The sequence below is a fragment of the Microtus pennsylvanicus genome, chromosome 18 (genome assembly GCF_037038515.1).
Source record: "Microtus pennsylvanicus isolate mMicPen1 chromosome 18, mMicPen1.hap1, whole genome shotgun sequence".
Lineage (NCBI taxonomy): Eukaryota > Metazoa > Chordata > Mammalia > Rodentia > Cricetidae > Microtus > Microtus pennsylvanicus.
This window is the reverse complement of record NC_134596.1, coordinates 41,713,119-41,727,384: the sequence shown is the minus strand read 5'-3', so window position 1 is coordinate 41,727,384 and position 14,266 is coordinate 41,713,119. Positions and strand designations below refer to the sequence as shown.

The following is a 14,266-nucleotide window of genomic DNA, read 5'->3' as shown; positions in this document are numbered from 1 at the left end:
ACTTGAGCTGCCTGTATGTTGCTCATGTCAGAAGTGTGACCCTGAGTTAAACTGTGCCTTCATCAGGGGTTTCCAGCTTCCTCTGCACGGGTGGGCGGAGACTGAGCTGGTTGGCACATGCAGTCACAGTGCAAGGCAGGTAGAAGATACAGTAAAGGCTGTGGTGTGGTCCATCTCAGTGCAGAGAGCAAGGCTGCGGTGTGGTCCATCTCAGTGCAGAGAGAGCAAGGCTGTGGTGTGGTCCATCTCAGTGCAGAGAGCAAGGCTGCGGTGTGGTCCATCTCAGTGCAGAGAGAGCAAGGCTGCGGTGTGGTCCATCTCAGTGCAGAGAGAGCAAGGCTGCGGTGTGGTCCATCTCAGTGCAGAGAGCAAGGCTGCTCGTGGTATGTCAGTATAAGTTCTAATGAGACATCTCGCGTATGTTTTTAAAGACATTAGTACAGCTTTTATGCATTTTTAGTTGAGTTTCTTGTGGCTGTGTATCTTGATATCAAACAATGATAGAGAAATGCATGCTGGTAATACATAATGATTTTTTTTTGTTAATTGGGTTTTTTGTTTGTGTTTGTTTGTTTGTTTTGAGACAGGATTTCTCTGTGTAGGCCTCGCTGTCTTGGAACTCATTCTGTAGACCAGGCTGGCCTCAAACTAAGAGAGATCCACCTGCCTCTGTCTCAGGAGTGCTGGGATTAAAAGCATGCACCACCACGCATAGCTGAAAATGACTTTTGATTTTTAAACTTTGATAAAAAGTAGTGAACTCTTAAGACTATAAATCCTGATATTTAGTGGAGATCAATTAAGTCAGCTGATGTTACTACTTGAACAGTCTGCTTTACCTGGCCATCAGGCTGGTATGTATGTTACATAAACATTTAAAGATCGTCTGGATCCAGGCAATGAAAATATTGAGTAGTAGCATGAATGGGTGGCAGGCTGTATCTGTCTGTATCTGCATGTACCAGCGTGGGGATTCCTCGTACAGAGGAAGGGCTGTATCTGTGTCTGCATGTACCAACGTGGGGATTCCTCATAGAGAGGAAGGGCTGTATCTGTATCTGCATGTACCAGCGTGGGGATTCCTCGTACAGAGGAAGGGCTGTATCTGTGTCTGCATGTACCAGCGTGGGGATTCCTCTTACAGAGGAAGGGCTGTATCTGTCTGTGTCTGCATGTACCAGCGTGGGGATTCCTCTTACAGAGGAAGGGCTGTATCTGTCTGTGGCTGCATGTACCAGCGTGGGGATTCCTCTTACAGAGGAAGGGCTGTATCTGTCTGTGGCTGCATGTACCAGCGTGGGGATTCCTCTTACAGAGGAAGGGCTGTTGGGAAGATTGACAGTCTTTGTTTAGATGCTGCATTTGAGGATGTTCCGTATCAAACCCTCCCCACCATGCAGCCAGGCCCCTCGGGTGCCTCTGCTCAGTCTCCATTTTCACTTTGGGGGAAGGTGGTTACTTCATGCTTTTTCTAGCACCTTGTCATATGGGTAGTGAGAATTTGGAATGATGTATGTGTTTATTGTGATGTGATCTCGTAGGGAGTTATGTGGTTGCCTTTTCAGGCGGTGTAAGCCAGCTCCTGCCCTTCAGGCTTTGGACTGACATCACAGTAGGCAAAGAAGATGTTGATTTTTTTTTTCCCATTTAAAAATCTTATGAATAAAACCAAAAAAATTTTTTTCATTACTTTTATGCCAGGTGTGGTGGTACACCAGTTTTAATTCTGGCACTTGGGAGGCAGATGCCAGTAAGTCTCTGAGTTCAAGGTGCCTGTGAGAGAAGTGAGACTGTCTTACAAACAAACAAACCTGCAGACAAACAAAGAAGAGAGCCTGGTGGTGCACACCTCCTCTCACACCAGTGCTTGGGAGGCAGAGGTCAGCCTGCTCTACACACAGAAACGCCCTGTCTCAAACAAAGAACAACACCCGGCCCCACATACACACACAGAAACCAAAAAGAAGAGGAGTACGGTTGTTTCCTCCTGTGTCTTCTTCCGGTCACTAACACACCCCAAAGAGGACAGCTCCCCTTTCCTGGCTTCCTATAGAAGAGCACCTCTGCCTAGCTCAGCCCCTACGTGGCTCAGCCCACACGTGGCCTGCTCTGCTTTGTTCCGCATATTTGTGAGACTGTTGGTACATGCTGCAATTCCCTGAGTCTAAAGATCGTCTCTGTTGAACAGAAGAATGCGTTTCTCTGGTGTGTTACCGAGGCATATGTTGGGGTGTTAACCCCGATTCAGAAGAATCGCTATAGCAGGCGAAAACTGGCTAACGATATCTGAGGGTAAATAAACTAACTCACATAAGTCTTTTTTATCATGGCCCACGTATTCTTCTATACTCCCTTGATGTTCCCCTTTTGATGTTCCTTGCTGTTCTTCCCATCCCGGTTAATATACCACACAGACACAGTTAGCAACTCCCTAGGTGGTAACAGTGGTACCAGGCACACATTTTTTAGGGCTAATAGGAGTTAGACTGACAAGGCAAGTGCCTTATGTCTCAGAAGGGGTGTGACTGTGAACTCCCCAGCAGACACCAGGAGGATTCGGATGGAGGCCGGCCTCCAGCTGTGACCACGGCTGACAGGCATCAGCTTCTCCTCCTACTTTACCCAGGGTTCTGGAGTTAGAGGAGTCGAAATGTGTGCTCACGTCGCTAGTAGGGACTTGGCACTAGGATGGCAGGAGACATGAAACCTCTGGGAGAAACCGCAGCCTTTGAGGAGGCCTGATGCTGTGTGCTGGCCCCCAGGTTCCCAAGGAGCATGAACATGGACATTAGGGTACCACCGCTCACCGTGCCCCTTCCCAGTGATAGTTTTACCAGAAGCGAGAGTGAGCAGGGTCGTTCTTATTCCCCGTTTTGAAATCACGATGCACATCGGATAAGAAAATGAGCTGCCATTTCCAAAGGAACCCTAACCCGTGCTTTCCTCTGTAGTAGATTGGTTTTTGTGGGGGCCTCAAACTGATGAGGACTTCTTTAGCATAGTACCTGGAATGTAATGTATTGTTTAGTTTATTCAGCAAATCTTTGAATCCTGGCTGTGTCTCCAGGCCACTAAGAGAGGGAAACAGTAGCAGAAACTCCCCAGCTTTCCAGAGGGTCTGTGGAGGGCTGGCAGTTAGGAGGCAAGCACTGGGGGCACCCCTGCAGGAGAAGGCTTGACCTGAGGTCTAGTGGTCAGAGAAATGTTAACCGCTTCCTCAGCTTCCTCGTTTCAAAACCCGAGTTTGTCGGGTTCAGAGGTCCTTTTTAGTTCTGATATTTCTAGAATACATAAACTAGGAGACACCCTAGTTTGTCACACGGCTCTTCCTCCTTTGTGCTGTGATCTGTGTAGATTAAACCAGGTGCAATGGTTAGAGTACATGGACCACAGCTGATAGCGGTTGTCAGGGTGATGACTGAGGGGAGCAGAGGGGAGGACAGGGCAGCAGAGGGAAGCATGAGCATAGTCTCAGGCTCCAGAACTAGTGTTATCCCAGAACTCTCCTGCAGAGTTCTCAAGCTCTAGATGAGCTGAGGCTACTGGCGAGGACCATCTCCTCCCTGGCTTGTCTGTAAGGTTACTTTAGTCTAATATCTGCTGTCCCTCCCGTCACTCAGTGGTCTCTTGTAATCACCATTCAGTTGGCAGGGCTGACTGGCTTGAGGTGTTTGAACACAAGCCTGAGCTCTGCAGAGGTGATACCGGAAGTGTGGGCTGCAGTTAGCATCAGTCAGCGGTCAGCAGACCACAGGTGGTGGACTGGCAGGGGTAGCCATTTAGCTCCCAGTCAGTGAAAAGAGTGAAGCCTAGGCTGCAATGCGAAATCCCACAGTCCACCGCCTCAGAGCCTTCAGTTACAAAACCCGAAACACTGTCACCTGGCAGGACTTGATGAAGCTTAAGCAGGGTGGTAGTGAGTGCGTCTCGGTGAGGAGAGGTCTGGGCACCTCACCAGCAGCACAGGCCTGCAGGCCTTCCTTGTGCCCCCGAGTCTCTCCAGCCGGGGCCTGCTACTCCTGGGCAGTCGCTCGTGGTTGCCTGCCCACACTTGCTGCCTCACACCTTTGAGCCCTGGCGTATCACGTTCTGGTCACCTGGAGTTCCCGACTTTAATCTGCTGAAATTCTATTTGTGCGTTCAAAGCTCCCACAGGTGTGAATGTCTTCCCTGCTTCTTAGAGTTGGTTGTCTAAGAACGTGCTGCTGTGTAACCTTTAGCACAATTCTGCCACTGGACTTGCCACAATTCTAGTGTATGTGGCCCTGGGAACTGAATCCAGGGCCGTTGCCAGGCAGTCACTGCGCTGTTGGACTGTATCTCCAGTGAAACAGCTGTTCTAAGTGGAGATTTAAATTGGAGTCCTGTGGGCGTTGCTTCTATCTGCCCCCTTTCCATGGTTTGTGAGTTTCACGCGTGCACGTACCGTGGTTTGACCGCCCCACCTCTTTACCTCTCCTCCAGTTCCTTCCCTGTCCTTGAAAGCTGATTCTCCCTCCACCAGCCGCCATCAGGTGCCAGCGGGGTGGAACTTGGCGTCTCCCCGCTCCCCCCATCTGTGTTGGCATTTTGGCCGGTTTGATCTTGTGCAGTCTTGTGCATGCAGTTCCAGCGCGCTGCGAGTTCACCTGTGCAGTGGCCCTGACGTGTTGGGCAGTACTGGTGTCCACTACCTTTGGCTCTTACAATCCGCCCCCTCCTTCTTCCTTGACAATTCCTGAGCCTTGGAGGTAGGGGCTGTCGTCCGGTTGTCCCAGCTGAGAGCTCCGCATACTCTTATTCCTTGCATGTTGACCAGTTGTGTGTCTCTGTACCCGTGTGTTGGTGTCGTGCGTGTGTTGAATAAATGAGAGACGGTATCATGGGAAACCGTGTCAGTGGGAGCGAAGAGCCAATAAATCCGGAGGTGCCATTGTCTCTGTACTGAGTTGCAGGATTATGTCTGTCTGCAATACCTTTTGTCTTTAAAACAAGCTTTTATTTTGTATATGCCAGCGAGCAGGGGTCTGAACATGCCAGGCGCATGCAGAAGCCAAAGGACAGCTTGCAGGAGCTGACTCTTGTCCTTCTTCATGTGGGCTCTGGGGGCTTGGGGCAAATACTCTTACCAACTGAGTCATCCTGCCAGCTTTTAGTTTTTTGAGTATATGGGTGTTTTGTCTGCATAGCACTTGTGTGCCTGGTGCTGGCAGAGGCCAGAAGGGGGCGCCAGATGCCCTGGAATTAGAGTTGCAGGCTGTTGTGTGTTGGCTTGGAGGTGCTGTGTCAGACTTGGGTCTGGAAGAGCAGCATTGCTCTCAACCACCAAGTCACCTCTCCAGGCCTCATGGATTTTAAAAAACAAAATGATATGGCATCTAATCAAAACTCTTGTAAAGAAGCTGGAGTCTTAACTCCCATCTACAGTGTCTTAACTTCCATCTGCAGAATCCAACGTGGAGGAGTCTTGACTTTGGAATAATGCCGGACCGCCTGGATACATCTGTGTCTTGCTTTGTGGTGAAGATTTGGGGTGGAAAGGACGATGCCTACCAGCTGCTGATAGAGTGGAAAGTCTACCTGGATGGGCTGAAGTACTTGGGTCAACAGGTAAGTTTCAGAATGAGCTTTCAAGGGTTGTCCTCTACAAATTAACTCGTCAATAACTTTTCTATTGACTCTCTTCTCTCTACATTTTCAGTTATAATGGATATTAATAGAAAAGAAAAGTAATTAAATTTGTGCAATGAAAAAAGAGGTTACTTGCCAGGCAAGGTGACATGTGTCTAATCCCAGCACTCAGGAGGAACAGGCAGGAGGAAGGCCACAAATTGGAGTTCTGCCTGATCTATAGAGGGAGCGGTGGCCTAGCCAGAGCCTGGTAACAGAACCAGGCCAGCAACAAAACAAGGCTTGTGGTACTGTGTCTACTTAAGTTACTAACATTGTTACATCTGAGTTACAAAAACCTGTCCCCTGCCCCGCTGTCTCTCACCTCTCCCCTGCCCTGCTGTCTCTCACCTGTCCCCTGCCCCGCTGTCTCTCACCTGTCCCCTGCCCCGCTGTCTCTCACCTGTCCCCTGCCTGCTGTCTCTCACCTGTCTCCTGCCCCGCTGTCTCTCACCTCTCCCCTGCCCCGCTGTCTCTCACCTGTCCCCTGCCCTGCTGTCTCTCACTTGTCTCCTGCCCCGCTGTCTCTCACCTGTCCCCTGCCCTGCTGTCTCTCACCTCTCCCCTGCCCCGCTGTCTCTCACCTGTCCCCTGCCCTGCTGTCTCTCACCTGTCCCCTGCCCCGCTGTCTCTCACCTGTCCCCTGCCCCGCTGTCTCTCACCTGTCCCCTGCTCCGCTGTCTCTCACCTGTCCCCTGCCCCGCTGTCTCTCACCTGTCCCCTGCCCCGCTGTCTCTCACCTCTCCCCTGCCCCGCTGTCTCTCACCTGTCCCCTGCCCCGCTGTCTCTCACCTGTCCCCTGCCCCGCTGTCTCTCACCTGTCCCCTGCCCCGCTGTCTCTCACCTGTCTCCTGCCCCGCTGTCTCTCACCTGTCCCCTGCCCCTCTGTCCCTCACCTCTCCCCTGCCCCGCTGTCTCTCACCTGTCCCCTGCCCCTCTGTCTCTCACCTGTCCCCTGCCTGCTGTCTCTCACCTGTCTCCTGCCCCGCTGTCTCTCACCTGTCCCCTGCCCCGCTGTCTCTCACCTGTCCCCTGCCCCGCTGTCTCTCACCTGTCCCCTGCCCCGCTGTCTCTCACCTGTCCCCTGCCCCGCTGTCTCTCACCTGTCCCCTGCCCCGCTGTCTCTCACCTGTTCCCTGCCCCGCTGTCTCTCACCTCTCCCCTGCCCCGCTGTCTCTCACCTGTCCCCCGCCCCACTGTCTGTCTCTCACCTCTCCCCTGCCCCGCTGTCTCTCACCTGTCCCCCGCCCTGCTGTCTCTCACCTGTCCCCTGCCCCGCTGTCTCTCACCTCTCCCCTGCCCCACTGTCTGTCTCTCACCTCTCCCCCGCCCCACTGTCTGTCTCTCACCTCTCCCCTGCCCCGCTGTCTCTCACCTGTCCCCTGCCCCGCTGTCTCTCACCTCTCCCCTGCCCCGCTGTCTCTCACCTCTCCCCTGCCCCGCTGTCTCTCACCTGTCCCCTGCCCCTCTGTCTCTCACCTGTCCCCTGCCCCGCTGTCTCTCACCTCTCCCCTGCCCCGCTGTCCCTCACCTCTCCCCTGCCCCTCTGTCTCTCACCTCTCCCCTGCCCCGCTGTCTCTCACCTGTCCCCTGCCCTGCTGTCTCTCACCTCTCCCCTGCCCCTCTGTCCCTCACCTCTCCCCTGCCCCGCTGTCACCTCTCCCCTGCCCTGCTGTCTCTTACCTCTCCCCTGCCCCGCTGTCTCTCACCTGTCCCCTGCCCCGCTGTCTCTCACCTGTCCCCCGCCCCACTGTCTGTCTCTCACCTCTCCCCTGCCCCGCTGTCTCTCACCTGTCTCCCGCCCCGCTGTCTCTCACCTGTCCCCCGCCCCACTGTCTGTCTCTCACCTCTCCCCTGCCCCGCTGTCTCTCACCTGTCCCCTGCCCCGCTGTCTCTCACCTGTCCCCTGCTCCACTCTTAGCTCACCTGACCTCTGCTCAAGCACTGGTTTCTTTGCTCTCCTTTGTTTAGGTCTATCCAGTCTGTTTTTCAGCATGGGAATAGGTGAAGTTACAGCTGTCCTGCCCTGACCTCTGCAATAAGAACTAATTAGTGTGTTTCCCTCCTTCCTTAGATTCACGCTCGCAACCAAAATGAAATCATTTTTGGGCTGAACGACGGCTACTATGGTGCCCCATTTGAACATAAGGTAAGAGGATTCTCCGAATGGCCTGAGCTTTGCTTCCTGTAGGTGCCTTGCCCCTGGGAAGATGATCTCCTGGGGAGGTCTGTTTCAAGTGTCACCGTGAGCCTGTTTGGGGACTTAGGGCGAAAGCCCTTTCGACCGAGAACTTGCTTTGTCTGACCCGCAACCCTCCCAGTAATCATCCCTAAATCCCGATTATGTTCTTTTGAAGGAAACCTAAGCTAGCTGTTTTCTTTTCTTCTACTTAATTCCTTGGGGACTAAGAAAGAGTGGTGAGCTGGACAAGGTGGCAGAGGCTTGCAATCCTGGCCACTTAGAAGGCTGCAGCAGGAGGAGGGTCACAGGGTCTTGCCCTGGTTCAGAGTGAGTTCAAGGCCTCCCGGGGAAGCCTAGTTGGCTGGGGGTGTTGCTCAGCAGTGTGGGGTTTACCTACTGCGCTGGGAGCCCTGGGCTCAAGCCCCACTCCTGCTCTTCTCCCTTCAAAACAAGATTGGTGACTTTTGTAGAAATGAAATGGTTTCCTTAAAGTGCTCCAGTTACATGCTTCATCTTTCTCAGTAAGCCTAAGAAACCGTGTTACACTGGTCATAATGACACACCTTTAATCCCGGCACTGGAGAGGCGGAGGCAGGTTCTAAGTCCAATCAAGTTGGCAGTGCATGTTAACCACCACAGTAAGGTTTAATAGCAATCAAGCCAGAGCTGGGCAGTGGTGACACACACCTGTAGTTCTAGTGTGAGGGGAGGAGGGGGCAAGGTAGGTGGAGCCAAAGGCCAGCCTGGTCTGCAGAGTCAGATCTAGGACAGCCCATAGCTAAACAAGGTTTTTCAAAAAACAAAACAAATAACAACCCCCCCCGTGCCCCTCCCCCCCACCCAAGTCAAACCAGACTGTTGTTACCTCTGATGTAGTCTTTGCGCTAAGAACAGTCTGCCATCAGTTTGTGGGTGTGCAGAGGGGAAACCTAAAAAGCTTTTAAACAATTTAGACATCATTGTGACATTTTAAGTTATGGTCTTTGAAAGAATCAGTTCTCAGTGGACTGAATAAAAATTCCAACAACTGCCGCTTCCCCAGAGGGGGCTAAATGTCGCGGTGGTGAGATGTAAGGGGACAGGTTGAGAGTCTCCGAGGCCAGCAGTTTGTTTGACGGGAGGCTAGACATAGTAACAAGCTGTGTGATTTGGTAGAAGAATCTGAATTCCAGTCAGGCATGGTGGGAAGCAGAGGCAAGAAGATCCAAAAGGAGTTCCAAGCTAAACAGGGAGTTTGAGGACAGCCTGAGCAACGTGAGATACAGTCTCAAAACAAATAAGTAAAAAAGGCGGACTTGAAACCCACGTGTGCACGTTCAAATAAATACTAGAAGTTTCACATTAGCAAAGGGGATAAGGAGGACTGGAAAGAAAAATTAAGGCTTTGTTGGCTTGGTGGTGGTAATATGGGGGCAATAGAGAGTCCACAGCAAAGTGGCTGTGTTTGCGTTTGAAACACTTGACCTGCTATGGTGACAGGGCTTTGTGAACGGCTGAGCCTTCAGGACCAGAGTTTCTGGGACCCCAGTGCAGCCTCTGCTGTCTGCGCAGTGACATCCACTCTCCCTCCCAGAGCGTGGCAGCTCCCTCAGGGAACGTCTTTGAAAACCACAAACCATGAGCTGTGACCCAGTGTTCCATCCCTTGCTTAATCTTCTGCTGGCATTTTTGAGTACCACTTTGTTCCTGATAGTGTTGTGTGGTAAAATTTCATGTGTTTGGCAAACATGTGGCACGCGAGTGTTTAAAGCAACACAAAGAGATCTTTGAGTAAATGATAATTAAAATCTTTATCATCGTAAAAGTGATTCTCCCCTCCATCTCTCTGTTCACCACCCAAACATTAAAACTGAGTGTTGTGAGATTAAAAAATGTAAAGCAAAGATGAGCAGACGTTCATATTTTGAGTTAAAGAGAGACCCCGGTCTGCACCGCGTTGATTAAAATATTGTTCTCCATGCTGAGCTGCTTGAGTCCTGCAGATGAGGCTGGCAAATCATTGAAGACCTTTAAAGTCTGGCATCTCTGAGAACACTGTGGTTCCTTGAGTGTTGAGTGGTGGGAGAGAGGCTGCTGCATGGCTTTGGGGATAGTGGGAAATAGAAAAGGCTCTTGGCCAATGTGTGCAGCCTTTGAGGTGCCCATGCAGGGTTTCCCTGTAGTGTGTGCAGGTTTGCTCCCCTGGTGCAGCTTTGAGATGCCCATGCAGGGTTTCCCTGTAGTGTGTGCAGGTTTGCTCCCCTGGTGCAGCTTTGAGATGCCCATGCAGGGTTTCCCTGTAGTGTGTGCAGGTTTGCTCCCCTGGTGCAGCCTTTGAGATGCCCATGCAGGGTTTCCCTGTAGTGTGTGCAGGTTTGCTCCCCTGTCCAGCCTTTGAGGTGCCCATGCAGGGTTTCCCTGTAGTGTGTGCAGGTTTGCTCCCCTGGTGCAGCTTTGAGATGCCCATGCAGGGTTTCCCTGTAGTGTGTGCAGGTTTGCTCCCCTGTCCAGCCTTTGAGGTGCTCATGCAGGGTTTCCCTGTAGTGTGTGCAGGTTTGCTCCCCTGTCCAGCCTTTGAGATGCCCATGCAGGGTTTCCCTGTAGTGTGTGCAGGTTTGCTCCCCTGTCCAGCCTTTGAGATGCTCATGCAGGGTTTCCCTGCAGTGTGTGCAGGTCTGCTCCCCTGGTGCAGCCTTTGAGATGCCCATGCAGGGTTTCCCTGTAGTGTGTGCAGGTTTGCTCCCCTGTCCAGCCTTTGAGGTGCCCATGCAGGGTTTCCCTGTAGTGTGTGCAGGTTTGCTCCCCTGGTGCAGCTTTGAGATGCCCATGCAGGGTTTCCCTGTAGTGTGTGCAGGTTTGCTCCCCTGTCCAGCCTTTGAGATGCTCATGCAGGGTTTCCCTGTAGTGTGTGCAGGTTTGCTCCCCTGTCCAGCCTTTGAGATGCCCATGCAGGGTTTCCCTGTAGTGTGTGCAGGTCTGCTCCCCTGGTGCAGCCTTTGAGATGCTCATGCAGGGTTTCCCTGCAGTGTGTGCAGGTCTGCTCCCTGGGCCTGGGTTCCTTTTGGCAACCGTTCTATAGGGAGACTGCCGACTACCACCGTGGGTGGCTTCAGAGCCGTACTTCTGTGGATTTCACCCCGCTGACTGATGCTACCTGAGGGAAAACTGGGTTTGCTTTCACATGTGTAAACATAGGAAACTGTCTGTACTTCAATCCTCAGCTGACTGGGATTACACACGACCGTGTCTGTGACACGGCTGGCATGGGACCCAACTCTCACCAAGCTCTAAACCCCATGATGGGCGTTCCCACCTCTTCTGATCAGCATGGTGTTCCTCTTCCATGCCAGGCATGTTGTGTCAACGAATGCAGGCAACAGCTTCGCTTAGGTCTACAATAGATAGTATTGAGACTTAAAATCTTGGGAGGGTGGTACTCTCCACCCACTAAGTGTAACTTTTGGCATTGAGTTTTACCCAGGTGAGTATTGACAAATTGCAAAAAATTGAGACTGAGATTATTTTCCCCTAGTACTGAAAATTGCAGAAGCAATATCCGTAGGGGTCCAGTAGGTGGCGCTGCTTTCTCACTTTCGTGAAAAGAAAATTGGAACAGGAATGGAATTCAAGTCAAAAGGAGCAACATTTTTCAAATGAAAGAAACATAGAGTGAAATAGCAACTTACTGATGAGTTTCAAAAATGTAAGCGTCTAAATGGCCATCTAGAGTAGGTGGTGAAGCTGGCATTGAGGGGCTCAGGCTAAAACAAGATCTGTATTGAGGCCTGTGCAAATCAATTTTACATTTTTTTAACGGCATGCCATCTTTGAAATGTAGGATCCCTGATTTGTAATCCCAGCTTTGTTCCCCAATAGTGTTAGTTTCACAAATCATGTAGCCTCTCTTAGTTCTGGGTGCCTCATCTCAAAAGTCAGGAAATCCTAGTTTGCCTCAGGGAGCCGGGCGTGGTGGCAGGCACCCTGGTCTCAGCAGGGAGCCGGGCATGGTGGCAGGCACCCTGGTCTCAGCTGGGAGTCGGGTGTGGTGGCGTTTACCCTGGTCTCAGCAGGGAGCCGGGCGTGGTGGCATGCACCCTGGTCTCAGCTGGGAGTCGGGTGTGGTGGCGTTTACCCTGGTCTCAGCAGAGAGCCAGGCCTTGCAGCGCGCACCCTGGTCTCAGCAGGGAGCCGGGTGTGGCAGCATCCCAGTGTTGGGAAGCTGAGGCAGAAAGAACTCAAGTTTAAAGCCAGCATGGGCTACATCTAAGATCCTGTCTTTTTTTAAAAAAGCAGAAAACATTAGAATTATCTATCCCAATGCCCTTACTTTTTAATAACTGGGTCACAGAGAGCCTTTTGGCCTCCATGCAAGTGAGTCCATTCTATAATGATAACTGACACGGCTGTCATTGTATGTGGTTAGCACATCTATAGGTAATGTAATAGAATCAATATATACTTCCACATCCCTTCGGTCTCTATGGATTTAGAGCAATTTTGCTCCATCTTTGCACCAGCTGCAGAGGTGGGCGGGGCTGCTCGCCTAGGGTTATTAGCATTTGAAGCGCAGAGGTTCAGTGACTTGGTTTACTCTGTATCTTAGCCTCCTCTGCGCAGGTTTTCTCCTCAGAAGCCTTTGGATAGACAGACCTCTGTGGGTTCCAGTTTGCTATAATCTATTGGCGGGTCTGTCTTCCTTGTCTAGAGAACACAGCTAACACCAGGTCCAGAGCATGTGTTTGCCAAGCGTGCAGTAAGCAGCAGCCATAAGAGAGAAAAGCCTGGATAACAGGATGAGTTAGTGTCTTTATTTTCTTCATTATGCCTGTCACCATGAAAAGGTGACATGGCGGTGTTTCTCACCTTTCTGTTTCTTCTTGACGTTTCCCCTGTCACTTAACTTCCTTGGCTGTGAGCAATGCCCGCTGTCGTCTTTGGCTGACAGTAGCTGAAGTGGAGTGGACAACGGTGAGTGTCCTCGTTTTCACGAGGGGGTGCTGGAAACTGTAAGTGAAGAGGTTTTCACATAACTGGCACCTGGGCTGGAGAAGCTGAACGGTAGAGGTTTGCTCTTGGCTGTCATGGCAGTAGATCTAACCCGATGGCCGAGCACAGTCCACCCAGCCGCACGCAGTAGAGCACTTAGAAGTCAGGGTCTTGTCTCAAGCTCGGCCAGTGTTTGAGTGGATCATTTCTGCTCAGGTCTTTGGAAAGCTGCAAAAGTTTTCTTTTTTTTTTTTTGTATATAAATGTCTTACATGTGATTGCACCACTTGGAACTTGAGTTATAGATGGTTATGAGCCACCATGTGGGTGCTGGGAATTAAACCTGGGTCCTCTGTTCTTACCCGCTGAACCTCTGTCCCCCAAAAGTTGGAACAGCATATTCTACTCAGTCATCACTTCTTCCTACCCCAGTAGAAAAAATATAGACTGACCAGATCCTCAGGGCTATTTGTTTGCTGCCTGTGTTATTCTAACTTGTTGTGGTATCTGAGCTGATGTAGACCTGGGGTAAGCTTGTTTCTGAACTACCCTTGACTACCTGTAATGTCAGACATTATACCAGAAACTGTACATATTTTCATTTATTCTGGAGCAGCGTCTTGGGACAGCCGTCCCCAGTGCCTTGGGAGAAAACATTAAACTGCGAACTCAGGGTGCCACGGCTGGTAGGTGGGCAGCAGGCTCTCCGCTTGAGCTCTGGTCTGACTCACTCAGAAACTGATGCTTCTGAACTGGGCCACGTGGCATCTGCGCGCCTCTCCACTCAGATAGTGTGCCAGAGTCCCACGTTTCACACTGGCTGTGCCGTGAGAGAACGGGAGGCGAACGCTCAGGTCAGTGAATCTGCCACTGCCAGTGCCTTGCTGGACAGACTGAGGTGTTAATTGAAGAGGAGGCACACGGGAGCTCATGCTGCGCATCCACCCAGATACACTAAAGTCACACCCATCAGGCACTGTGCTTGGCTTCCCTCTGGCTCCCCTACTCCCCCTTTCTCTGGGCTCAAATTAACTTTTTTGACAGATGTTTGGAAAACAGTCTTATCCGGTAATTTATATTTATAAATCCTCTGCTGCAGTGTGGTCCCCATCCTCTGCCTTCCCTGAAGCCAAAACATAACCTGGGAAAACGCCACGTTTCCTGCTATGAGTTTGGAGGCCCTTGTCTTCTTAGCACAGGTTTTGAGCTTTTGAGAATCCTAACGCCAGGAGAGGGAGAGCCAAGTGTGATTCTTCCTTGAGATGTTTTAGATTCTTGAGAAATAAATAGAAACAGCTTGAGGTTTGTTCTCCCAGGGACTCAGAGCTTAGCATTTTGTTTGTTTAAAGTCCCGGGCTTGTTTTGCTATTCCCTTTAAGATTAGATTTGGAATGAGTCAGTGTAGTTTAAGTTCTTCTACAAGCTGGTGGCCCCCTTACCCTGGCTCTTCGTCTGACCAATGATGCCAGT

The 14,266-nt window shown here is 51.2% G+C and overlaps 1 protein-coding gene across 4 annotated transcripts in view; it reads left to right on the top strand.

Annotated features, from left to right (window-relative positions):
• The window catches only part of Uvrag (UV radiation resistance associated), a 227,097-nt gene that overhangs the window by 33,936 nt on the left and 178,895 nt on the right, over positions 1–14,266 (top strand). For all 4 annotated transcript variants that reach the window (XM_075953312.1, XM_075953313.1, XM_075953314.1 and 1 more), the window contains 2 exons: positions 5,428–5,589; positions 7,724–7,798. In XM_075953312.1, the coding sequence (XP_075809427.1) occupies positions 5,428–5,589; positions 7,724–7,798 (237 nt within the window). The remainder of the gene's footprint in view (positions 1–5,427; positions 5,590–7,723; positions 7,799–14,266) is intronic.